Source organism: Hypomesus nipponensis, chromosome 6 (assembly GCF_054491055.1).
Source record: "Hypomesus nipponensis isolate SF chromosome 6, ASM5449105v1, whole genome shotgun sequence".
In the NCBI taxonomy this organism is placed as follows: Eukaryota; Metazoa; Chordata; class Actinopteri; order Osmeriformes; family Osmeridae; genus Hypomesus; species Hypomesus nipponensis.
This window is the reverse complement of record NC_140366.1, coordinates 17,685,547-17,712,500: the sequence shown is the minus strand read 5'-3', so window position 1 is coordinate 17,712,500 and position 26,954 is coordinate 17,685,547. Positions and strand designations below refer to the sequence as shown.

Genomic DNA, 26,954 nt, shown 5'->3' with positions numbered 1-26,954 from the left:
ACCAGCGTGCACCTGCAGCAGAACTTCATGAACGCCACCATTCAGGACGACTTCTACAGCGGCACCAAGGTACACACACACACAAGTATACATGCACACACACACACACACATATGTACACACACACACATACAGAGGGAGTAGGCCAGGAAGCATGCCTATACTAACGCCCCGTCCACATTAGCCTGGGTAAATTTAGAAACGCATACATATGTCTGCGTTTGCACCTCCCGTCCACACTAATACGGCGTATTCAGATACTGAAAACAGAGCTTTTCGAACACGCTGCCCTAGCCGGAGACATTTGAAAGCGCCGGGACGGGGTCTAATACTGCTCCCTGAATGGAATCCAGAAACAGCTGTCAGACAGCCTCAGAGCTCTCATGTTAAACTGGGCCACAACAGCTGTTGTAGTTTTGATACTGATAAAGGTAGAAGAAACTACACACACACCTACAGGAACAAGTACACACCGACAGGAACACACACAGACACCTCCGTGTTCAGTTGTTGTGGTGTTATTGGTTCAGTGGTGCCGGGTGCCTGGCCCCCTCTCAGGAGATGGGTGAGGGAGGACTGATGATGAAGATGGTGGCAGGCAGGTTTAGCTGGCCAATGTTGAAGGGTTTTTGGGGGAAGTGTTTGTGGTATACAGCTTATGCTTGTGGAGGATTTAGACTAATGGAATGCGAGAAGATTGAGGATATAGAGGGGGGATTGGGGGGGGACTCCATATGTCTCGTGACCTCGCTGTCATGGCAACTAACCCCCTGGCATGCCTATGTCTGTCTCCGAAACCCCTTTGGGGTGCATGACTGGCTGTGGATGTGGTGGATGTGGTGGTATTGTGTGGTCTCTATGGGGACTGTTCACCATGGAGATGGTTAACTTGTAATTGTGAAGACCTCATACAGCTCCCCTCCCCTATTTGAACACAGTGTTCTCTTCCTTCCCCTCTCTCCTTTCTATATTTATTTATTTCTTTTGCACTTTTCTTCTCCATCCTCCCTTCCTGCCCCTTCTCCCCAGTAAGGGTGCATTTCCCCAGGAGACAGGGTCAGTAGTAGCAGAGAGGTACAAAGCTACAGTAGCTGGAAGGCGGAGGGGAGGGTGGAGGGGAGGGTGGGGGGAGGGGAGGGGAGGGGAGGGAGGGAGGGAGGGAGGGAGGGAGGGAGGGAGGGAGGGAGGGAGGGAGGGAGGGAGGGAGGGAGGGAGGGAGGGAGGGAGGGAGGGAGGGAGGGAGGGAGGGAGGGGAGGAGTATATATCCTGCTGTGCTGTGAGGTGTGAGCAAGGCTGATAGAACGTGATCACAGACAGGTGAGCTCCCAGCCTTCTGATACTGATCACTCCTCAGGGAGCTGTACTCCGGGATCCCCACAACTCTTCCTCCCTGTCTCCCTCCCTCCCTCCCTCCCTCCCTCTCTCCCTATCTCTCTCTCTCTCTCTCTCTCTCTCTCTCTCTCTCTCTCTCTCTCCCTCTCTCCCTCTCTCCCTATCTCTCTCTCTCCCTCTCTCTCTCCCCCCCCCCTCTCTCTCTCTCTCCCTCTCTCCCTATCTCCCTCTCTCTCTCTCTCTCTCCCTCTCTCCCTTTCTCCCTATCTCTCTCTCTGACCCATCTCTTTGTTCTGTCTCTCCCGTCTCCCTTCTTTGTCTCCCTTCTCTCCCTGTCTCCCACGTCCACCCCCATCTCTCCGTCTCTCTCCTCGTTCGCTGTCCCAGGGATTAATTTATCACACACAGCAGGAGATGGTGAGCTCTTTAAAACAAAGTCTCACACTGTTTGGGCTTTGTGTGTCCCCATCCACCATCTCCAGCACGGCGCTGGGCAGCCCAGAGAAGCCCGGGCACGCCTGCTTCACTGCAGTCCTCCCAGAGAACTGACATACAGACCTGCCCTGTGCAGACACTGGAGTTCTATGAGTGGAGATGGAAGGAGTAGTATGTAAGGGTTAGGATAGGAGAGACAGGCTGGTAGAGAGACAGGCTGGTTTAGAGACAGACTGGTAGAGAGACAGGCTGGTAGAGAGACAGGCTGGTAGAGAGACAGGCTGGTGTAGAGACAGGCTGGTGTACAGACAGGCTGGTGTAGAGACAGACTGGTGTAGAGAAAGGCTGGTGTAGAGACAGGCTGGTGGAGAGACAGGCTGGTGTAGAGACAGGCTGGTGGACAGACAGGCTGGTGGAGAGACAGGGTGGTGTAGAGACAGGCTGGTGTAGAGACAGGCTGGCGTACAGACAGGCTGATGTACAGACAGGCTGGTGGACAGACAGGCTGGTGGAGAGACAGGGTGGTGTAGAGACAGGCTGGTGTACAGACAGGTAGGTGGAGAGACAGGGTGGTGTAGAGACAGGGTGGTGGAGAGACAGGGTGGTGGAGAGACAGGCTGGTGTACAGACATGGTGGTGTACAGACAGGCTGGTAGAGAGACAGGCTGGTGGAGAGACAGGCTGGTGTACAGACAGGCTGGTGGAGAGACAGGCTGGTGGAGAGACAGGCTGGTGTACAGACAGGCTGGTGGAGAGACAGGCTGGTGGAGAGACAGGCTGGTGTACAGACAGGCTGGTGGAGAGACAGGCTGGTAGAGAGACAGCTTTTCTTGTGTAGTGGTTGCCATACATTGATTTATTTGTGGTGGCCCACGTTCTCTCTCTCTCACTACAACGGAACAAGGGGCAACATCTCTGCTTCCTCCCACTGTACAAAAAACAATATCCCCGGATACGGGTGCTGCCATCTTGCGCTGGTGATGTCATTTGGAGCCAGAGTCTACTCATTAGTGATGGGGTGGTGGAGCCGCAGTATTGACGCCCCGATCGATACTCGCCCGACCCAATCACAAACATACACTAAGCCCTTTTTCTTTGTCAAACAACTAATAAAAAAAACAACTGATCAGAAATGTTAGCATTTTAACAAACATCAGTGGGATAATAATAACCTAATATGACAGAAATAATCTTTTTTATATATATTTTATAGGTGATTATATATCCCCAAAATTGGAGGAGAAAAAATGAATTTAGCAAATAAAAATTGCTTGAAGTATTCCGGCTAATTTTTTTGCACGCTTGCATTACTTGTTGAAGTCCCTATCTACACTCACATCTAACCTATACACGGACATAGGTCCTCAAATTTTTACGTCTGGCTCCGCCCCTGCCTACCACCAAAAATATAATCACATTCAGTGGGAAACATTGCAGTGTGTGCGTGTGTGTGTGTGTGTGTGTGTGAGGTGTGTGTGAATGTGCCTGTGTGGGCGTGTCTCAGTATGTGATGGAAGCTCTCTGGGTGTGACTGGGAGGATGATGAATACTGACTCAGCACTGTCTCAAACGGTGTTCCACCCACAATCAATACAGACTCACATGCTGTGTGTTCCATACATGTATTTAATGATTATGATCCCCCCCCTTCTCTCTCTCTCTTCCTGTATTTTTCTCTGTCTTTGTCCCTCCCTCCCTCCCTCCCTCCCTCCCTCCCTCCCTCCCTCCCTCCCTCCCTCCCTCCCTCCCTCCCTCCCTCCCTCCCTCCCTCCCTCCCTCCCTCCCTCCCTCCCTCCCTCCCTCCCTCCCTCCCTCCCTCCCTCCCTCGCTCCCCCCTTCCTCCCCCTCCCTCCCTCCCTCCCTCCCTCCCTCCCTCCCTCCCTCCCTCCCTCCCTCCCTCCCTCCCTCCCTCCCTCCCTCCCTCCCTCCCTCCTTCCTTCCTTCCTTCCTTCCTTCCTTCCTTCCTTCCCTCCCTCCCTCCCTCCCTCCCTCCCTCCCTCCCTCCCCCCCCCCCCTCCCCCCCTCCCTCCCTCCCTCCCTCCCTTCAGGCTGCTCTGATGGGCGGCACCACCATGGTGGTGTCTATGGTGATGCCTGAGCGTGACTGCTCCCTGCTGGACGCCTACGAGAAGTGCCGTTCCCTGGCCGACGCCAAGGCCTGCTGTGACTACGCCCTGCATGTGGGCGTGACCTGGTGGGGCGCCAAGGTACTGTTCACAGACACACATGGTTCAAACCCTCAGGTTCAGACCCGCTGGAGATAATACACAATGTGACCCAGATTAGATTATCCTGGAGCCGGAGAAAGACACACACACACAAGCCAGACTCTATAGTCATCGTGAGTCATTCCACTCTGACTGACCTTTGGTATATCGTCTCTGCTGGTTTGTCTTTGTTTATAGTTACAAGTGAAGGCTAAAATTGCCTCTGGTGCATGTCAAATACGTTGATATTTAATGAACAATCTGAATGAATACATTGTTACATGTATGCATGTAAAGACCATGTCTGATTTAGATATGTTTGTGTTTGGTATGAGAGGTTGTGATATTGACCAATGGAAGCGGAATGTGAATGCCAGCTGGTAGCTCTCCAGCTCAAGTCATGCCCCACATAACACACACACACTTTCTCTCTCCCCCTCATTAACCCACATTCTAGGATGAGTCAGACAGTGTCGGCTAATATCGTAACATAACCAACTGTGACCTTTGACCCTGACTTTACTTCCCACCAGGTGCGTTCGGAGATGGAAGCCCTGGTCCGTGAGCGCGGCGTGAACTCCTTCCAGATGTTCATGGCCTACAGGGACTCCCTGATGCTGAGGGACTCGGAACTGTACCAGTCTCTCCAGACCTGCAAGGACATCGGAGCCATCGCACGCGTCCACGCAGAGAATGGGGAACTGGTGGCTGAGGTACGCACACAGTCACACACCAAGACCTGAACAGGCTGCACATGTGGAGAGCTTCACCTGTGTGTGTGTGTTCTCAGGGAGCCAGAGAAGCCCTGGATCTGGGCATCAGTGGACCAGAGGGCATTGAGATCAGCCGTCCAGAAGAGGCAAGTGTGTCACCTGATGGTGTGAGATCACTCTGAGCCCATGCTTCTGTGTGTGTGTGTGTTCTGTTTCCTTCATGTCCTCGTCTCTCTTGTCTTTAGTTAGAGGCCGAGGCTACCCACCGTGCCATCACCATCGCCAACAGGGTGAGTGTGTGTTTGCCTAGACTGTGTGTTTGTCTGTGTGTGTTTGGATGACGATCAATAACAGTGTGTGTGTGTGTGTGTGTGTGTGTGTGTGTGTTTCCAGGCCCATTGCCCGATCTATCTGGTGAATGTATCCAGTATGTCAGCTGGGGACATGATCTCTGCTTCCAAGATGCAGGGTGAGTTGGCACTCGAGAAGATTACCTAAAGCTGCTGACACATGACGTATATCAGGTGTGATAAATCCCATCTGCCTCCCCATCTCCATCCCCAACCCTCTCCCCACCCTACCCTACCCGCTCCCCTCCCCACCCCGCCCAATCTCCATCCCCGCCCCTCTCCCTTCGCCACCCCACCCTGCCCCCATCTCCACCCCCTTTCCCTTCCACTCTCCCCTCTTCCTCGCCGCCCCCTCCCCCCTCCTCTCTGTTCCTCCCCCAGGTAAGGTGGTCCATGCTGAAACCACGGTGGCTCATGCAGTGCTGAATGGGATGCAGTATTACCACCAGGACTGGGCCCATGCTGCAGCCCACGTCATGGCCCCGCCCCTTCGCCTCGACCCCAACACACCCAACTACCTCATGGGGTTACTGGGCAAGTACGTCCACGCACACGCACTGGACACAACACTGTTGTTGGACGGCGTGGCTCGTGTTGATGATGCGTCTTTCCTGCAGTGACACCGTGAGCGTGGTGGCGTCTGAGCATCGTCCCTTCAGCACCAAGCAGAGAGCGCTGGGCAAGGAGGACTTCACCAAGATACCCCACGGAGTGGCAGGGGTACAGGACCGCATGAGTGTCATGTGGGAGAGAGGAGTGGTAGGTACACACACACACACACATCCCAGATATACACCCTGTATGTGCTTGTCGGATCTGTGTAAATGTTTGTTTTGGTCTGAACCTCAGGTTGCAGGTAAAATGGATGAGAACAGGTTTGTTGCTGTGACAAGCTCCAACGCTGCCAAGATCTACAACCTGTACCCCCGCAAGGGCCGCATCATCCCAGGGGCTGACGCTGACGTGGTGGTCTGGGACCCCGACGCGACAAGGTACACCCGCCCACACACACATACACACACACACACACTCACCCACCTACCCGCACACACACATACTCACAGCACAAACCCTTTCCTCTGCAGGACCATCTCAGTGAGCACACAGGTCCAGGGTGGAGACTTCAACCTGTACGAAGGTCTGCGTTGTCACGGCGTTCCTCTGGTAACCATCAGCCGTGGTCGCCTGGTGTGTGAGAACGGTGTGTTCATGTGTGCAGAGGGTTCTGGAAAGTTCTACCCCCTCCGCACATTCCCTGACTACCTCTACAAGAAGATGGTTCAGCGAGAGAAGGTACTGCCAAGATACACACGCTCACACACACACTAACACACGCTCACACACACACTTACACACGCACACACACACACACTAACACACACACACACACACTAACACACACTGTTGTGTTTCTTCTCCCACTCATGTTCTCTCTTTTTTCCTCTGTGACTCAGAGCCAGGCTTTGAAGGGGGTTGACCGGGACCCCTACTCTGGTGACATTGCCAAGCTAGCCAGTGTCAGTAAGAAGGAGCTGGGGCCCATCATAGATGGAGACGGAGACGTAACTAAGCCCTGCGCCCGCCACACGGGGGTTCGAGACCTGCACGAGTCCTCCTTCAGCCTCTCAGGTGTGTGTGTGGGGTGTGTGTGTGGGGTGTGTGTGTGGGGTGTGTGTGTGGGGTGTGTGTGTGGGTTGGTGGGTGGGTGGGTGGGTGGGTGGGTGCAGCTTGTATGATTGTATCAGACATGAGTGATCAGGGCATGACTCATGTTTGCTGTATTTTCACTCAGGCTCCCAAGTGGACGATCATATCCCCAAGAGGTCCTCAGCCCGCATCCTTGCCCCACCTGGCGGACGCTCCAGTGGCATCTGGTAACCATGGACGCTGGAATGCCGGCTGTCCGAGCCTTGGGGACAACGTTTTTGTACATTTCTGAGCAACCAGAAAAACTGCACTGATTTTCTACCACAGGGTTAGACTAAGAGGGGAAAATAAATCCACTAATAAGCACTGCTACGTCTTGTTGACAAATCATAGATATCACAAAGTAATTTCCTAATTGGAGTGACTTAAAACTGAGTGATAGAGATGGTTTATAAGAGAGTAGAATGAGTTAATTAACAGGTGATGTTAAACCTAAACTGATATGATCTTACAAAATGTAATGTAACTTAAGTGCTGCTCCTTGTCTGATATTTACCTAAAGCAACTTCTGTGACCGGATAAAACCAGTACAGTTTTTGATGTGTTGATCAAATTGGTGTTGACTGGAATAGTTAAACAATGGTAGAAACCAAATCCAGAAAAATATCTATATCCCCTTGTAAACGCACGTTAACACACACACGTACACACGCACACACACATACAAGAACACATTGCTGCACAATGCGTAATCACAGACACATCATCGCTTTAGATTAGTTAGTACAATGTGTTTCTCCTTGTTTCCATGTAAAACCCTAGTTTCTGTCTGTGACATCCCCACCCCTGTGGCTGGTTTCCTGGTATGTACGACTTGCTTTTAAAAGTGGTGTTATATCGTCACGAAACCGTGCTGTGTGGTGATGAAATCCAACTGCCTAAACACTCAGATGCTCAGACTGTCAACAGATGGTGGGGTCTTAGGTTAGGGGAAAGCTGATCTCCCTACCCTCCATAGCCACTCCCAGCTGACTGAACACTGCTACTCCAAGACTCAGCCCCAACCTGACACAACCCAGCCCTGGCCACACTTGATTAGGAAAGAAGGAAGGGAGCTCAGAGAGATAATGCAAGGGTGGAAGACGGCATACGTGGGATAAAAGACATGTCGATTAAGGGTCAGTTGGTAGTGTAATGATAGTTAAAAGGGACGTCCTGAGAATTTTCTCTGCTCGGCAAGACAGATTGAGCTGCACTGTCTCACAAACACTAATGATTCCACCCATTCACTGTTAGTCCTTTCACTGCGTCTATTGATGTGTTTCATTGCTGACCAACAGTGTTATATTTATCCATCGTGTGTCTTTGTGTATTTAGAATATATTGTTTTTTAAACTGATGGAGCATTTGTGCCAACACGAATCACCTATGCCACACTTCCATGCAGGAGTATCAACCGGTGCTGTTTTTTTTATCATTTTTTTTTTATCGTTGCAACCTTTAATCTTTTTATTGTTGGATGGTTTTGTTGTTATGAAGGCACTGTTACTGGTAACTGACTGTGTGTCCATGTAGAGTTGTGTTGGACAGTGAACCTATTGAATCTGTACGTGGCTGCTTGTTTCTTAACATACGGATGATTGAAGAATTAAAGCCTGAAAAAACACAGTTGTTCATCATGTCCGTTAACTTTGTACAATGTTCCAGAAGCAGAGCATGAACAGTTTGACCGTTGATATGACAACCGTGTCATATGGAGAATGAGTCAGGGCTTGCAGTTGTATGGGAACCACAAAAGTCTGGATGGATCAGGATTACATGACCATCACTGATCAATAATGTATTTTGAGGGACCCAGTGAAACATTGTTTAAACGGGCCCAAAAGCCTTGGTAATGGTTTGGGAAGGGCTGGATCTGACCACTGACAGCAGAAACCAGGTGCTGTTAAGCACTGAAAATATATTGAGTCCTAAAATATTAATCAAAGATTGTAAAAGTGTAAAAACAGGACACTGGCCCTATGTGAGGCCTCTGATATAAATGTAATGGGTGCACATATTATTTAAATTCAATGAGAAATAGCCCAATAGTCATGGAATTGTTTGGTATGGGGTTTATAAAAGCGATTGTAGAAATTAGTCTAACAAGCTACCACACAAATCAACCATATGTTGGGTATTGAATGGACTGCGTAGTTACTCTTTAGGGGGATAGTGCTACAAAAACCTGGCAACCCGGACAGCCAGAGTGAACAGGCTGGCTTTAGCAACGGATAGTATCAGGCGACGCACTCATCAGCAGCGACACACCGAGGATAACAGGACAGCACTTTAAGGACAGTGAGTAGTCACTTAACTTGAACTCGAATGAACAAATGAATGATAGTAATCGTTACTTGAAACGGCGATTTTTTTTTGTGGTAAACGATATTCATATATACTTCTTGCTGCCACAAAGCCATATGGCATGCCAGTCAGACGCAGTTTGGATATTTTGTGCTTGTATCATGTGTGATATTAAACGATGCCTCCAGAGGGGGTACGGCGGACTAAACTGCACCTCTTTCAGTTTGACAGCATCACTGAAATCAGCTTGGTGACCAGTTCATTTGTTTTGGTTTAAATGGTTTATCGTCTCTAAAACTAATATAATACGTAGTTTTAACTCTAGGCCTAGTTTGTCGTTTGCTAACGTTAGCTTGCTAGCGAGCGCGTTACCGACGCAGCTTTAATTCTACAGCACCCTGGCTACGCACTAAACCGTCTCTTAGTTAACCCGTGCATTTCATCCCACTAACAAACAGTACCTCAGGTAAATGGCTGGATATTTCTTTAATGATACAGTCAAGTGTAAGTACATCGGCTGTTTGTATTTATGATAGATGGTATGTGATTGTGTCAGGTTCGATGGGAGTTTTAATCTTCGCCATAGGAAAGATTAGAGATACATGTTATGACTGTTTTGTCTCAAGGCTCTGGGAAAGACAAACCACCAAGTCACACCTGTCACTTGAAAGCAGTAGGCGACTAACAGTAGCCCCGTTTTCTTATCAACAACTGGCAAACAACCTAATACTGTATTTTGTATCACAAAGATGGACACAGATACTGGCAGCAGCCAGTCTGAGTTGATGCAATGTTTAAAGAATGCGTAGAATGTTCTCGAGATAGAAAGAGACGGTCATCATCATTGAGCTGCGCTCATTCGGATTGTCCCGGTTTAGGGTTACACTAACACACACACACACACACACACACACACACACACTCAGTCTACAGATTCAAACACAGGCTTATCCACGTTATATTTGTTCACATCTGAAAGTACTTGTTTTTATATAAACTTTTGGAATCTTATTATAATCGCGGGATAGTCTGTACTCGGACACCACAAAGCCCTCCTAGGTGCAGCTAAAATACGAATATTAGCCAGCTTCCTACTATTTTTGCTGCTTGCAAAGCTAGTGGATAGCAGGCTAATTGTGCATGTTGGATTTTCCTGGTGTGTGTATGTGTGTTATGCAATATAGTCAGGGCTTCCTGTAGGTGTTTGTCATCGAGTGAGTATTCCACTCCCAATATTTCCACATATTGTTGCATCCCTCCCTCTCTCCTGTCGAGGAATGATGTAGAACCGTACTGTGGCAGAGGTCCATATTTGGCCGGCCGTACAAATGTGGAGGCCCCGTTGGTGCAGCATTAGTGCATCTTGTGATCAATCTTGTGTTAAAACTATGATGTGTTTAGACATGTTTACCTGGAAGGGGATTAGATCATCAGATTAGTAGCAGGGTTAATTGTTCATTGTGTGGTAATAACATGCAAAGTGATTGTTTTGCTTATCTCTTTTCTGTAGGTCTGTGTATCCAGAGAGCCAGCACTGCTACATTCAAACAGATAACTTGAACAAATACCAGTAACAGGTGGGGGGAGAAGTGTGTGTGTGTGTGTGTGTGGGGGGGGGGGGGGTGTTGGTGGTGCTGCTTCTAGAACTCTCATGTCTTCTTATTGCTGATGGTATACATGGCATACGTAAGAGTGTATTCTAAACCTCGTGTGTGTCCTAGTCTACATCTATAAGGTGGCTGTAATGGGATTATCATGAATCTCACATGGAGAGGAGGGTGATCTGTCAATCACTCCCACACGCTGAGCACATCACACACAGTCATGTCCCTCTACAAGCAACCAGTGGTGTTCTAGTTTAGCCATCTGATGTCAACCCTGTATAATAGTTAAGCAAACTTACTGTGTGTATTATATATTTTGTGTGTGTGGCAGGAGGATGGCAGTGAATGTTTATTCCACTTCGATGACCATAGAGAACATGAGTCGGCACGACATGCTGGCCTGGGTCAACGACTCTCTACAGCTCACCTACACCAAGATAGAACAGCTCTGCTCAGGTAACTCGCACACATATACAAACACACACCTTTTGTGTTGTGCGATACATTACTTGCGTATTACACTATTGCCTTTTATTCTGTGTGTGTGTGTGTGTGTGTAGGTGCTGCGTACTGCCAGTTCATGGACATGTTGTTTCCTGGATGCATACTTCTGAAGAAGGTGAAATTTCAGGCCCGTCTGGAACACGAATTCATCCACAACTTCAAAGTTCTGCAGGCTTCATTTAAGAGAATGACTATTGACAAGGTGACAGCACACACACACACACACACACACTACACACACACACACTTTTGTCAGTGTATTTTCTGTATCTTTTTCACTTTGTAACTCTTTCTGTGTGTGTGTCTGTGTCTCTCCCTCAGATCATTCCGGTGGAGAGGCTGGTGAAGGGGAAGTTTCAGGATAACTTTGAGTTTATTCAGTGGTTTAAAAAGTTTTTTGATGCCAACTATGATGGAAAAGAGTATGACCCTCAACAAACAAGACAAGGCCATGAGGGGACCCCATCACCCAACCCAGGTACACACACGCGCACACACGCGCACACACACGCGCGCACACACACACACACACACACACACACGCACACACACGCGCACACACGCGCACACACACGCACGCAAACACACCTTGCGTTGCATTGCTCTTACTCCAGTGTGCCCCTCCCCCCTAACCCAGGTGAACTCATTTCCCACAAACCTAAACGACATTCCCGTCCCCCAGGTAACTGAAGTGTGTGTGTTTGTGCGTGTGTGTTTTGCACCATAACTGAAGTGTATGTTTTGCCCTACAGCTGAAGTGTGTGTGTGTGTGTGTGTGTTAACTACTTATCTAGTGTGTATCCTACTGTCCTTCAGTGCTGCTTCTCTGGGGGGGGTGAGGGGGGGGCGGGTAGTAGTCATGCAGTATGTCATTGGAAATCCAACAGCAATACTTTGACTCTTTTGTTTTGCTGGAACGTTTGTTTTGTTGGCATCCCATCCTGAATTCCCTCCAGACCCACCTCAGTCTTGTGTAAGACTGTACTGGATTAGGTTGAACATTCAACAGGTTCATGTTTTGTTTTAGTTTGGTGTTTGTATTTGTTTTGTACACTGTACCATACATTTGGCTTCATTGTTAGCATAAAGGCAATTTGACGTTGTTTTGAATGACCTAGTTTGCTATTTGCTGGTTAGATAAGGGCTGGGCTAGTCTTTCAAGCCATACTCATGGGCATGGCCTATTACACCCATGTTGATAAGTTAAGTTGCTTAGTTATGGACTACAAAACCGACTGGATAATAAAAAATGTCTACTCTCATCTTAATTCCATCTACTGGCATAAGGGGGAGCACCAATACATATTACTGGAGTTGGATTTAGTAATAGCATTGTCTGTCAAATGAAGTATACCTATCCACTGTATGTGTATCCAAAGAGATACGTTTTCTCATTTTTGGTCATTCATCCATTCCAGACTGAGATAAAGGGTGTTTTAGGTTTAGTTTACAGTGTGACCTGGATTTCAGAACATATCATGAGAGAATCACGCTGATACTTTTGGCCTGCTGGTTGCTGAATCTCCAGGTCCCCAAAGGACATCTCCCACTGCAAACAAGCCTGTTCCCACCCCCCCACGACAGATCAACAACGTCCCCACCCCCCCACGACAGATCAACAACGTCCCCACCAAGAGGGCAGCGCCCATCCGCAATGGAGGAGACGCAGAGATCATAGAACTCAACCAACAGGTAGCCTACCTCACACACTCATACACACTCATACAAACACACACACACACTCATACACACACACACACACACACACATACACACAAACTCACACAGACACACACCCACGCACACTGTGTTCCAGAAACACACATGGTGACCCTTCTACCCCCTGATCTCTTCTTCCTCTGTGTCGGCAGCTACTGGACCTGAAGCTGACTGTGGACGGTCTGGAGAAGGAGAGAGATTTCTACTTCAGCAAACTCCGGGACATCGAGCTGATCTGTCAGGAGCATGAGAATGAAAACAGCACTACACTCAGCAAGATCATGGATATACTCTACGCTACAGAGGTATTGACAAACAAAGAGGTATAGTTCATACACAAATACACACAGACACACACATACACGCAGGCACACACACACACACACACATATACACACGCACACATACATTGTACATGCTTAACAACACAAACCTGTGTTGTATTTGTCAGGACGGCTTCGCTCCTCCAGAGGATGAGGACGTTGTGGACTCACCAAAGGGGGATCCGGAGGAGTACTGAGCAGCCTGGGGTCTGCAGATCTCCCTCTACCACTCCATCTCTCTCTGACTCACCCATTCACTGTTCTCACCCCCCCCCCCCCTCTTTTTATGTACACCCTTTCCCCTATGCCGTAGTCCTTATGCACTACATTCTGACAATGTTGTACAGTGCGGTGTGCTAGTGTGGGATGCTAACCCTAGACCTGTCTGGACCATGTCAGCCCTGTGAGGCTACAATGCATTCTAATGTGAGAGGGGGGAGCTATCTGTGTCACGGTGCTAGCCAGTCGAGGCGGACTAAGGGGCATGTTAGTTTGCATGAGTGGGGTTCGTCCTGTCAGGTCAATGTAACTGAGTACAGGGCTTCACTCCACTTGGAGCCCAAAGCCAAGAGGGAAACCTATCTGCAAAGACATGTCACTCCTCCTCCAGTCACACTGATACCTGCTTACACGTGTTCATACGTGCACACATGCACACCTCCGCTGCATACATTCTGAGAACATGTCCTGCATACATGAATATACATATCATACACTACATTCATGCACACTCAGAGGCAATACCCGCTCTGCTGAGAGTGCATCAGTGAGTGGGTTCACTCCATTCTGACACAGCAACACCACGTTCGCACTCGTCAAGTCGTTTGCTGGAGTATGTTTGTTTTTAAGGCTGTCGACAGCCTGTTTACTAGACAGCATGATGTTATGGCTCTTTATGGTTTCAGTTTTTGCAGAATTTGGGGTCGGGGTGGGTTCCTTGCACTAACTGTAGCAAAACAAACCGATCAGAAGATTCAGAATGCCAACATGCAGTACCTGGTTATGGCCAAACGACAAAAGACACAGTTCTATTTTTTTAATATAATTCTTATCCTGCAGAGTCGCATTTGCGTTGAATGGCTAAACTGGCTGTTAAGAGACAAAAGTCAATGTGAAACGTATTTATTCATAAATGAAGGCCAACACAAAGTCAGGCTGTTAAATTACAACAAGGAACAAATGCAAACTCAAATCGACACTGAGGCTATAACGCTAATAATTGAAAATGTATTTATTGAGTCGAGAAGTTTCTAGCTGCTATTTTTATTTTGAGTTGCCGTATTTAATTTAATTGAGTTTTGATATGTTGCACAGCGTTAAAACGCCCCAGTGGTTGCCTAGTAACAGGAGATGTGGTTTGTTATGATTGACAGCCCTGATTAGTGAGATTTCTGTGATTTAACAGAAATTGGGTCAACAGGAGGAGGTACGAGCCCTTTGTGGTCACTCACTCCTTTCTAACCCCTCGTGTTGCCATGGCAGCCATGTGATAAACATGCATCATATGGAGTTTTATTACTGAAACTAAATAAAAATGTGGGGTTCAAACCCAATCAGAGCTGCAGTGGTCAGTATTTTTTTCCCCACAAGTCATTTGACTATACACACCAGTTGCAGTTGGTGACTAAAACATTCGGGTGGACAGGAGAAAGAATAAATACGGCGTGTCGTTTGTAGAAATAAGCCGACTAATAGTCTAACCTATAGGCCTGTAACACAACCTATTGATTGTAGCCTAACACAAAGGATGAAAATAAAAAATGGACCAGCTGACCGAGGGAGAGTGGCACCACAACACATTTTACACAACAAAACCCACAGTTTGAAAAAAGATACAGATAACTTTATTGGCAGGCTAGGCACTGTTGTTGAGAAGCAGTTTTTGTCATATTAGCCTAAATAAACTTCACATCTTGATAGTAACCAATACATACAAGAGTTCGACGGTAGGCTAATATGAAATTAATCCGACATCTGTGGGTGTCGCAAGACTGTAGGCTAATACATCTGTTTGACTGTAACCAATCATTGAGCCATACCCTGACTAATGATTGCACTGTCTGTCTGTCTGTCTGTCTGTCTGTCTGTCTGTCTGTCTGTCTGTCTGTCTGTCTGTCTGTCTGTCTGTCTGTCTGTCTGTCTGTCTGTCTGTCTGTCTGTCTACCCATAGACATATATGTGCCTACCTACCTGCCTACCTGTATTTATTTCAATTTTAAAGAGGTGAATTCAAAACCAACCAATATCGATGGTGTTAAATTTCTATAATAATGCCTTTTAAAATTCAAAATATGATGTCACTGATTTGCTTCCATTGAGGACAATCCTCCCCTGCCCAGCCTCCAGTGCTAGGCCTCTACACGCTCCAGAGAGCTAACATGAGTAAGCGGTTATGTAGATGAATTGTCTATCTATCCCTGTCTTTCTCCTTGTCTTTGTGTCTTTCTCAAATGGCAACATCCCAACAACCCATTTCATCCGGCCCTGAATGAAATGCATCTTTCCATCCTCGGCCTTTGATGGCATCAGTGATCGGACTTTACTGATCTGTGGATGCCGTGCTGAGGAGTTATCTCCATCTGCCCTATCTTGTTCAGTCACGTGGTGAGAAATAATGAGAGGGAATAAAGGACGAATGCATCTGTTTGCAGAATATCAATATTGGACCACTTTGCTGGATCTATCTGGCATATTGGGGATAGCATCTCTGTTATAATCTTGAGATCACACAACCCAGTAGCCTATATGAGTATTTATAATCCTAACCAAAGCAGTATTTGTAATACACAAATTCATAACCAGCCTACAACTGCCCTCATTGGCCTTATTTCACTCATGTAAATCATGATAGGTTATTTACCATGGAGATGTGTTCATCGCTGATGATTGTGATTTGTGCATATCAGAAGTTTGGTTTGGAATTCTATGCAAGTTCATGCAGTTTTCTAATTCAATAAACTAACGGTCTGTTCATTCAAGAGGCAGTCTGACGTCATATCGACAAGGAGACGTGGCACGGGTATGAAATCCTCTCACTGTCAAACCGGACGCCCATTATTTAGCACGCACGGCGGGGTGGAGGCTAGCAACCAGGAACCAGCAGATACATAAATCTTAACCAAGATATCCAACATTTCAGCAAGACGCTTGAAATGGCTTCAAATAATGGTTCGGTTGGAAAGTGGGAAGTAGTTAAGAAAGGGAAGAAACCAAACAGTTCAGGAGGAAAAAACCCGGTGGCTGACAAGAAATCCGGTGGGGGAAGGAAAGCGTTGACGGAATCGAACCTCCACACGCTTCGTAAGTATGCAGTTTACCGGCCATTGTAGCAGCGAGTTAAACGTTAGTAAACTACAGGCGCGTTGAGGGATTTTGGTATTAAGTTTAATGACACGTCGGCTAAAGGAGCTACCTAGATAGCTAGCTAGACTGGTGGTTAGCTTATCTCTAGTCTAGCTCTAGCTGTACATCGTCCTCGCCTGTCGTTCACAAACAGCAGGTCAAAGCTGCTGCCTAGCAAGTACGCTAGCTTTAGCCTTGCTAGCTACACTACAATATAGTTAGATCGTTGACTGACAGCGTTAATGGCTCGGTAGTTTATTAGCTAGATAGTCATCTTCGAGCCAACAATTATTTATATTTACCAAAGCACGTTTCACCTGTCATGTTGTAAGATTTCCGGTGGGATTTAGTTAATAAAAATTAAACTATCAAGTCTACAGCTGGCTGGCATATGTCAACAAATTAATTGTCATCCTTGCATGGGGTATCGATTCATGTTACAAGATTCCTTTCAGAAGTTACAATGTGATAGCTATTAAACAATATATGAAAAGATACTAACTGAGGGTTAAGTGCAAAACTTAAGTCGACTGTTGTTACGACATACAGCCAGCAAATCAACTCCAGCCACTTCAATAGTACACTTCTAACCTGACAGCTGGCAGAATTGTCATGTGTTATAAAGTGTGTACCTTCTCCACGTGAACAAAACTAACGGTCCCTTTAATTCGTGTTATCTGCGTTGTTTGTGCAGCATGCGCACGCTGTATTATTACTATCTTTGTGATAACAGTCCAAAGTCTCCCTTGTAGAATAGGGGTGCCAACACAGAATATGTGCCAGTTCAGATCGGTCAAGGGGAGAACAACGATGCAGACAAATAAGCTAATAGACTAGACAACTAGAGGAGCAAATCTGAGATGAATGCTGAATCTCGAGCTGTGGCCTTGAGATACTTCTGTCTTCTGGATCATGAGACTGCAAACACAGATTTAGTTTTGTTCAACATTTCATGCTTTTCTCCTTGAAGCCCACAGCAGATGTGTGTGTGTGTGTGTGTATTGGCAGTGATCTCTGATGCATCTCTGTGTCAGGCGTTCTGCTTGGCATTCTTCTGCTGTCGGTGTTAAAATCCAGCCCACCCAGCAGTGAGGCTGTCTCCGGTGAACACTTCTCACATTACACCCCACACTGTCCTCCTCTCCCATACCACACACACACACACACACACACACACACACACACACACACACACACACACACACACACACACACACACACACACACACACACACTAATCCCCACTCTTCTGTAGTCCACCCATTACCTCCAGCGTCTTCCTGACTCAGATTTATACAGTTATGCTCCTAAGCTCTTTAGCACTTCAGGTTTTTTTTCAAGCAGAGGGCATCACAAACCTGTCATGTCATGTTGCAGCTACACCAGAGGAGTGTGTGTGTGTGTGTATATATTGTTTGGTGTTTACTTGCAATTTCTTTTTTCTTCTTCATCGTAGCTTGATCCCTACCTTACACACTCTCTCTTTCTAAACAGAACTCACACCATGTGTATATATGTGATGATATCTGATATAGCTCTTGCTCTTTGGGCAAGAGGGTAGAATGATCAGTGAGCAACTGGTAACCCCTGTCAACACCTCATCTAGTGGGCAGTGAGGGGACAGGTTGGGGGTAGGAGCAGGATGGAGGTGAGGAGTGGAAGGCCTCGTGGTGTAACTGATAAACATATTGATGTATTCCCACCACGCCAACTTCAGCTGCAACACATTCTAACTCCACAGTAGACGCCTGGACCCTTGGAGGGGCCTGTGTGGTTGTGTCTGACAAACTGAGAGGACCAGTTATCACTTCAGTGGGCGGGACGACATGCAAGAGAGAGGAGGGAGGAGAGAAGAAGAGAAGAGAGGGAGGGCTATCTTAGAGTTAAAGCCTATCCTTTGGTTAACATTTAAATCAGAGAGATTCGAATAGAGAATCGTGCAGTAGGCGCTATTACCGGATTATCTTTTACAGTCAATCCCATGACTACAGATCTGCATCTTCTGCTCTCACCCCGGGACCAATTGTGTTACAGCTCCCCTGAAGATGTCAACAAACGTTTTTGACGGTTTTGAGAAGATGAACAAGAAGCAGAACAAGGAACAGGTGCCGCCACCGGCCGAGCCCCAACACAAGAAGCCTGTGTCAAGCAAGCCCAAGACGTCAACCCCGGCCCCCACATCCACTCAGCATAAAACAGTAGAGGATGCCTTCAAAGCCGTGAGTAATACATCCGGGGGGGGGGTTCTCTCCTCCAAAAACAAAGTTCTCTAGAGAAGGGATACTGCCGTTCTAATAAAAGGAAGAAAACTGGCGGAAACACTGCAAATATCGCTAATTGAATTATAATTTTTTGACAACGTAGTCAAGGCGGCAGGCGTGTGTTGTTAAGGCAGCCGCCTTAACTGCAAAGTGCTGCGGGAAACCCTGAATTTGGGGGACCGATAACCGATGCTCGTTAACAACCATTAACTGCTAACTGCTTAAAAGATTAAGATAAAAAAAAATGTCATGGATGAGTGTATGTGACCCATAAAAATTAAAAAACCTCATATGTTTTGATTGTTAAATAGCAGCATTAACAACAACAGGACAAAAAAAAGATTAACAAAACAAAAAACATTGAATCAGAGATTGCTGGCTGTACCTTCATGATTGGCGGCTTTAACAACACGAAAGTAAAATTACAGGCTATGTTGCTGCTGCTCAACAATGAAAAGGGAGATAGCCAAAATACCAGAAAGTTGCTACATTGGTCGCTAGTCGCTAGACACAACTTTTTTTGTCACTGGGGAATGTTAAAACGGACTAAATCTTGTGACAATGTTGCTTAATTGACAACACTATTTAAACGGTAAACATTTGTATTGTTGGTTAACAGTTACACAGTGAATTATGAGCATTCCTGGATATTTTGTCTGGATGAATGGATATTCAGTTTCTGATTCCTCTCCCCCTTCCTGTCTTCTACCAAATGTTAGTTTGATGTTGGGGACTTGAAGCACCAGTTGGAGCGCAGTCAGACTCTGTTCCCGGAGAATCCCTCCGTGTGGGTTAAAGACCTGGCTGGTTATCTCAACCACAAACTGACCGCTCGAGACACAGAGCCCACACTCAGCAGCTACGCTCACGGTCAGTAAGGTTCAGTCGCATTACATGTCACAATCTGAACTGTAACAGTGGAAATAAACACAAATGTATTTTTTACGTGCTTTCCCTTGACTCCCTTTTACTTTCAGATTACCCATACTGCCTTGCTGGGAAAGAGTTAAAAAACGTGATTAAGGGCCTTATTGGTCGATGTAATGACACCTTGCCAGACTTCTTTGACCATTGTGTTTATACTATGCTCAGAGAGCTGGACAAACACACAGGTACATACAGATCATCTTACCACATCAAGAGAGAATACCTCATGAAAAATGTATTCGACTGGATGTCAGGGACGATTAGTGTTACTGTTCCTGAGTGTTTTGCGTTGTTTCCCCAATATATTCAAACCATAGTGTTTCTGCTTCCAGGGGAGTCTCTTCATGGCTACAGAGTTTGTATTCAGGCCATCCTACAGGACAAGCCAAGGATAGCCACACAAAACCTTGTCGAAGTGAGTGAGTGTGTGTGCTGTGTGGTGTGGGTGGGTCTTGGGTCTTTTGCTGTCTAGGGTGTGTGTGGGGGGGGGGGGGGTGGAGGGTAGAGAGGAGAGGGGGGGGAAGTCGGGGAGAGTCGGGAGGGGGGGGACAGTTGGGGGGGGGGGTGGGGTGGGTGCAAGCGTCTGGGATAATATAACCTTGAGTCTGCGGAGTGTGAGTTGTTGCTTCAGTATGCTGTCCTTTCTGCAACTGAACCTGAAGTTGAGCAAGATGACGTTGCATTTTGAGATGATTTATCTGTTGGATTGTCACGATGGTTACACAGTTCTCCAGAAAGGGAAGCAATACCGGCCTGGTAAGGATGTTGTTGCAGCAACATGTCCACAGCCACTCGTGCATGGCGTCGATACGGAATGCTAGTTATTGATCAGCTCAGATGAAAGGAGTGCGAAGGAATAAATGACCAGACAAGTTAGGGACATTGCAAGGTCTCTCTGAGGCAGAAGGTCAGAGAGCTCATTTGTGTGTGGGAGAAAGTGAGATACAAACGGGAAAAAAATGCAGTGGGTGATATGAGTAGAACAACACAAACATGGTGCCAGACACATAGACGCTTCTACCTTCTGGAGGACTGAGTTTACATTCATTGATACACATTCACAACTTCATATTGTTCCACAGTTATAACTTATAATAGCCTCAGTATTTATCTATTGGTTTTTCTCCTTTTCTCTTTTTTATCTGTCTTTTATATGTATATTTTCTGTCTCCCCATCTCTCTCTCTCTCTCTCTCTCCCCCCCCACCAGTATCTGGAGTTGCTGCGGTCAGTTCAGAACCGTCCAGTGAAGTGTTTGACCATCATGTGGGCTCTGGGCCAGGCTGGGTTCCATGACCTCAGTCATGGGCTGCGAGGTGACCCACACAGACTCCCGTCCCCCCTCAGATCCACATGTTCAGCTCTCTCTCTCCCTTCCTCTGCTCCACTTTCCCAATACTTGGCACAGTTCATGTTTGCTGGCGAGAGTTCTGGGTCAAAGAGACCTCTGGAGCAAGATGTGTGTGTGTGTGTGTGTGTGTGTGTGTGTGTGTGTAGTAAGACACACACACACTCTGTGTATACTGTATTTGCACTTATTAAGTGTGTGACATTTCCCCAAATTTCCAGTTCAGTTCGATATGAGTGTCATGTTTCGGTATGTTCTCAACACAACCAAAAAGTAGTGATTTCCTTGATTTTGATCTTTTTTAAATGTTTTAATATCATAAATTATTATTGTTTTTAGACTATGAACAATGACTGAGTTACTAGCCATATTGCAATGGGCTAGCTTAGCATAGCTTGCCTCACTGATGTCATGTTTTCCTTTTACTGTGTTCACGCCAAAAAAACTGTTTAACGAATAAACACACATGTTTGGTGTGAAGACAGCATTCGGGGGTGGGAGGGGCAGACAGCTGGTTGTCCGTTACATTATCTGGGCTGCCTTGTTGAGTGCAGTGGCTCAGCCATCACTCTAAAAGTGTCAAATTCTCCTGCCTCAATAGTGACCTGAATGTTTTCTTTGTGTGACGTAGTGTGGCTGGGAATCATGCTGCCTGTGCTGGGGGTGAAGGCCCTGTCATCGTACGCCATAGCCTACCTGGAGAGACTCCTTCTGTATGTGTGTCTTCAGCTTGTGAATATAACGGCATGTTTTCAGTTGAAGGCGTGCGTGTGTGTTAATGTGCGTGTTCTCCCCAAGGCTTCATACGAACCTGACGAAAGGATTCGGCATCATGGGTCCCAAAGAGTTCTTTCCTCTGCTGGACTTTGCCTACATGCCCAAGAACGCCCTGTCACCAAGGTGAGTCAAACAACCTGTCCCTCCCTCATACCAACGTGACCCGGCGGCTGGACAGTTGCTCACAGATGCCCTTGTTGGTAGGGGGTGGGGGGAAAAAAACGATTCACATTTGAATCAAGATTCAGTCTTCTAGCGATTCACAAAGGTAAAAAGTCAATAATTAAAAAAAAATCTATAATAATAAAATTATATGATAATATATATATATAAAGTAATCGTGAGGTACCAAAAGATTCCCACCCCTGCTTGGTAGTCCCGTCCTCACCGTGTTGGGTGTGTCTCCCGCAGCCTTCAGGAGCAGCTCAGGCGTCTGTACCCTCGGCTGAAGGTCCTGGCTTTGGGAGTCAAGCCTGAGAGCACGCTCCACACCTACCTGCCCTCCTTCCTCTCCAGAGCCACGCCTCACTGCCCCAACGACATGAAGAGAGAGGTGAGGCACACGCACGGGCGTACACACTGTGGTCAGAGACGTTCTGCGCATCTGAATGGACTCACATTTTACATTTACATTTAGTCATTTAGCAGACGCTCTTATCCAGAGCGACTTACAGTAAGTACAGGGACCTTACCCCCGAGGCATGTAGGGTGAAGTGCCTTGCCCAAGGACACAACGTCATTTGGCACAGCCGGGAATTGAACCAGCGATCTTCTGATTATTAGCCCGATTCCCTAACTGCTTAGCCACCTGACTCCCATCTTTTGTCTCCCTTTCTTTTTCACTCTCTCCTTGCAGTTGCTGAGCAGCATGACTGAGTGTTTGTGTGTAGATGTTCAGAGTCTGGGAGTGTGGCGGCAGCTGTACACTAAACACCTACCACAGTCCAGGTAACTGTCAGGACACACACCCTCCCCAGTCCTGTTTGAACAGATTCTTATTGTAAATCCATCTTTTATAATCATATCACACATTGTCTTTCTGTCCAGCCTGCTGTTGAAGCATTTACTGAAGTCATGGAACGTCCTGCCACAGAAGGTAGGGGCCCTACTGTAATCGTCGACCCGTATCATTTGGTTGAAGTTGTGACATCTCGTGTATTCGAGCCCTAAGGTCGATCATAACCAAGTCCTTGTGCTTGTTTTTTTTTTTCAGTTGCGCAAGAATCTAGAAGAAACCGTGCAGTCATTCAGAGTGACCAACGAGGAGATGATAGAAGTGTCAGACTCCCGGGAGCTTACGGAGTGCAACACCCTGTGCCATGTAAGGCCCAGACACTTATTCCTCCATACACATCTGCCCACTTTGTCCATTTCATGTCAGAAATTCCCCTGTTAACATCTTAGATCTGTTTCCCTCAACCTAATGCTGTGTCCCTGTCCTGGTTTGACCCTGAAGAGCCTGCAGCTGAAGATGCGTGGCCGGGGCTTCCCCTGGTCCAGGCTGCTCCTGGTCCTGCTGGTGTTTGCTGCTGGTTTTGTTGCTCATGATGTCAGAGTAAATGGCACATTCTCAGGTCAGACACAGGCACACACACACACACACACACACACACACAAGCAAGCACATCTGTCCATTCTACTGGTCAGCAGGTGTTCTCCAGACCTGTGCTAGGTGTGCACCAAGGCATGGTGATGCTGTGTTTTTCAGACTCCACCACGGCCAGGTATCTGCACAGTTCAGGGGTGATGGCTGTGTCTCTGCAGGCCTGGAACAAAGTGACCCTATACACCCAGCAAGGACTCAGGTGGGTTGAACTCCATCTCTGACCCTTCACCTTTAACCCTAAACTGAAACCCACCACCACCATGCTCAAACTGGCTCTTGTATTCCCCTAAAGATGCAGGGTGATGATGATGATGATGATGATGGTGATGGTGAATACGGTGTGTGTGTTTCTTTGTGCAGCTCTCTGGAGACCAACACCCCTTACTATTACTCTGAGTGTGTGCGTGTTCTTGGACCAGTGCTGGAACAAGGATGGGACAAGACGAAGGCTGCCGCCGTCCTCCTCAGTGACCACACCCTCCAGCTCATCACGTGGATCAGGGAAAACACACCCCTGCTCATAGAATGGGTAAAAGACACACACATATATACACACACACACACACACACACACACACACACACACATGAAACTAAATGTACTATGAATTAGGGCTGCAACCATGAATCAATTAAATCGATTATTAAAAACATTGGCAACGAATTTCATTATCGATCAGTTGTGTCGTACGATTATTCCGCCACTCAATAACTCGCGGAGATGTTTGAGTATAAAAATGTTTTTAGTTGAGCGCAGAGCGGAGGTAGAGGAAAGACCATCGGAGAGACGTTGAGTAACGTTGTTCTGAAACACATGGCGGAGGCAGATAAATCAGTACGACCCAAGTCATCCAAGGTGTGGGAGCATTTCACACTAAATACATCGAAAAAGTGTGTTAATTGACCGAGGTGAAGTTAGTTTCATATGTGACATTTGTCTCACATTCGGAAGACGCTACTTTTCAGTGTCGAGTTAGGGACCGGGTGAAAACTACCCATACCATTTTGAAAAATAGACTTTAATAATTTAAAGTATGATAATATTTTTATGAATAAACCTCAAACAGACACCAGAATATCTTAACAATGTTTGGTATACTTCTACAGCCTTAAACCTTTCAGTGAAGTTTCAAATAAAATGATAGAAAATCAAAAATCTTTGAAAATAGCTTAATCCTTGCAAATCTATTTTATATTTTAAAAAATAGTATAAAAAAATCTTTAAATATACACCAGATTATTCTAATAAAGTCTTGCCTACTTCCACAACCTTTCAATTCACAATAAATTAAATCCACGCTTATATTAACAACTTTTTCAAAATTGTGTGACTGTTTGTGCACACAAGAGTTTTTGCTGTCTGTTCTGTTTTTGAATAAAGGGTTGGAAATTCATGCTTTTTTAATTTGTATTATCCCAATTCCTCAATTAATCTAAAAAAGAATCGACAGATTAATCGATTATTAAAATAATCGCAAAATATTAAAATATTTGCAACCCTAGTATGAATCATGTTGACGGAGAGAAGAGGCATTTTTCTTGTGGTTGCATTTTTCCATTTTGATGGTGTGTGTGTGTGTGTGTTGTGCTCCTCCAGCTCAGCGCCAACACCCCAGACAGCGTTTTCCAGGTGCTGGAGTACCTGAAGCAGCTCCTGCTGTTGCTCCATCAGAACTACCTGCTGCCCGCCCTGGCATACACATCAAACCTACTACAACAAGCCTGGACCAGCCTGCAGGATTCTTGCAAGTCAGTAAACTCAAAATGTTGAGACTATTCCGTGTGCGTATGTTTTTCTCGCTGTAATAGAACCTGACAACCTAAATGTGTGTGTGTGTTTTGCAGTGGAGAGGTGTCTGTATCCTGTCTTCAGGGCCATGCGTTGGCCTTCACCAACTCCACCTGGCACCTTCTCCAGGACACCACGTCAGCCCTGAAGACCTGGGCTCAGCAGCTGTTGAGCCGGGCATGAGACATGCATCAGACACCCCCACAGCTCACCTCTCATACACACACACACAACTTACACTTATTCCCACTTGCACGCACACACACACACACACACACGCTGAGACTACCTTTGCTTGCGTTGGCCCCCCTCTTGGCCCCCATCAGCCATGTCCAGAGGTGCTGGAAGAAGGAAAGCAGACTCTACAATGGACCCTTCTCAAAATTGTTATGTCTTCTGGTTTATTTCTACTGATCGGCATGCTATTTTCTAACTGTTGTTTTTTTACCTAAACTTTTCTCACTCTGGATGCAAAGAAGCCCCTCCTGTTTCTATCTGTTGATCCCGCTAGAACACAGTACAATCTGATTTTACAAACGCAAGACTGATCTTTATAAATAGATACTCTGATTTATAAGTGGTTTCTATGCATTTCTTTATGAACATTTCCTTTTGTGAAAAGTTCCAGAGGGGAACAGACTCAAAGCCCAACCCACAATCCTTTTTTGTGATCGTACTTTGCCCTCACGAGTGTTGAAAGACAGGGCAAGTTTTTAAGCCACATCTCAGTGACTATGGAGACTGGTCCAATGTGTGTGTATGTGTGTGGGCGCGCGCATGTGTCTTGGTGTGTGTTTGCCCACCAAGCCGCCGCTGAACAGTAAGCTTATAAAAAGCCTTGATGTCAGGGATCTCGGCTGTGTGAGATGTGGAGGTGGGTCACATCTGCTGGTCTGATTGGCTCCCTCAGACGAGATTGGAAATGTATGAATCCACCCTGCAGCATGTGTACAGCAGAAGTTTTCTACCAGTCTCTTTCTACCAGTCCAGCCCTTGTAGGTGTATGAGGTTGAGGGAATGAGGTCATACAGTGCAGGCGCGGAGATGGAGGTTACCTAATTTATCTCTCATGCTCCCATGAAGTTTTTAATCTTATCTCATTTCGCCTGTTCTTTTCCGTCTCTTTTCTTATATCTTTGTGTAAAATTGTTACCATACAGCCCCATGTTTTGTCCTCACCCTTCTCTTGTGATTTGAAAGCTGAGCACTGTGGATAACTACTGCTGCCTCCCTCATGTCTATATACTTGAAAGCTGACGACCTATTGTGTGCGTGTGTGCATTGTGCGCGTGTTGGTTGTTGTGGGGTAATGAATGCTCTCCGACCTACCTCCTGTATGCTTTGAAAGTTTAGCGTCCCGTTCCTCTTTCTTCCTTCTTGGCTCATTAGGAGCCGTTATGACCGTTGTGTCCTGAAACAATGATTAATTTGTTACTTTGTATATGTAAATGATTTATAATAAAGATTTCAGCCCCAATGAAAGTTTGCTGTTAATTTACTTTATTCGTTTGTAGCCGTGTAATTTAATGAATTATAATTATGAAAAACATACTCTCTCTATACAACTTTACAAAACACAATAATAAGTAACTACATTGCCATAGATATTGTATCCCCTTCGATAGCTCAGTTGGTAGAGCGGAGGACTGTAGAGTTACACTGAAATCCTTAGGTCGCTGGTTCAAATCCGGCTCGAAGGAGGTGGAATTTTTGACGCTGGCTTTT

General features: G+C 46.6%; 3 protein-coding genes and 1 non-coding gene across 7 annotated transcripts in view; all 4 read left to right on the top strand.

Moving 5' to 3' along the window:
- dpysl5b (dihydropyrimidinase like 5b) overlaps positions 1-8,345 on the top strand; it is an 8,424-nt gene extending 79 nt beyond the window's left edge. The window contains exons 1-12 of the mRNA XM_084700406.1: positions 1-69; positions 3,817-3,975; positions 4,509-4,688; positions 4,766-4,834; positions 4,934-4,978; positions 5,082-5,157; positions 5,420-5,576; positions 5,656-5,797; positions 5,888-6,030; positions 6,124-6,331; positions 6,493-6,667; positions 6,831-8,345. The exon at positions 1-69 is cut by the window's left edge and continues 79 nt beyond it. Of these exons, the coding sequence (XP_084556532.1) occupies positions 1-69; positions 3,817-3,975; positions 4,509-4,688; positions 4,766-4,834; positions 4,934-4,978; positions 5,082-5,157; positions 5,420-5,576; positions 5,656-5,797; positions 5,888-6,030; positions 6,124-6,331; positions 6,493-6,667; positions 6,831-6,916 (1,509 nt within the window). The 3' untranslated portion in view covers positions 6,917-8,345. The remainder of the gene's footprint in view (positions 70-3,816; positions 3,976-4,508; positions 4,689-4,765; positions 4,835-4,933; positions 4,979-5,081; positions 5,158-5,419; positions 5,577-5,655; positions 5,798-5,887; positions 6,031-6,123; positions 6,332-6,492; positions 6,668-6,830) is intronic.
- A 582-nt stretch (positions 8,346-8,927) lies between these two features.
- Positions 8,928-14,739, top strand: mapre3b (microtubule-associated protein, RP/EB family, member 3b). 4 transcript variants are annotated; one of them, XM_084699530.1, is made up of 9 exons: positions 8,928-9,025; positions 10,542-10,608; positions 10,967-11,091; positions 11,196-11,341; positions 11,461-11,617; positions 11,777-11,821; positions 12,668-12,831; positions 13,011-13,163; positions 13,310-14,739. In XM_084699530.1, the coding sequence occupies exons 3-9, from the start codon at positions 10,971-10,973 to the stop codon at positions 13,376-13,378; spliced, it is 855 nt and encodes a 284-aa protein (XP_084555656.1). In that variant the 5' UTR covers positions 8,928-9,025; positions 10,542-10,608; positions 10,967-10,970; the 3' UTR covers positions 13,379-14,739. The 4 variants fall into 4 exon arrangements, with proteins under 4 accessions (XP_084555656.1, XP_084555655.1, XP_084555658.1 ...); XM_084699529.1 differs by having other exon boundaries at positions 13,011-13,181; XM_084699532.1 differs by lacking the exon at positions 11,777-11,821.
- A 1,460-nt stretch (positions 14,740-16,199) lies between these two features.
- tmem214 (transmembrane protein 214) lies at positions 16,200-26,711 on the top strand. Its single transcript, XM_084699528.1, has 17 exons — positions 16,200-16,481; positions 18,558-18,742; positions 19,504-19,654; positions 19,762-19,896; positions 20,044-20,126; positions 20,921-21,026; positions 21,690-21,771; positions 21,857-21,958; positions 22,247-22,388; positions 22,692-22,783; positions 22,883-22,931; positions 23,049-23,156; positions 23,292-23,409; positions 23,544-23,640; positions 23,802-23,970; positions 25,038-25,189; positions 25,286-26,711. Exons 1-17 carry the CDS (start codon positions 16,334-16,336, stop codon positions 25,410-25,412), a joined length of 2,046 nt encoding a protein of 681 aa, XP_084555654.1. The 5' UTR covers positions 16,200-16,333; the 3' UTR covers positions 25,413-26,711.
- A 133-nt stretch (positions 26,712-26,844) lies between these two features.
- trnay-gua (transfer RNA tyrosine (anticodon GUA)) lies at positions 26,845-26,929 on the top strand. Its single transcript is given in 2 exon segments — positions 26,845-26,881; positions 26,894-26,929. It is a non-coding gene; the product is annotated as a tRNA-Tyr (tRNA).
- Positions 26,930-26,954: the final 25 nt, after the last annotated feature.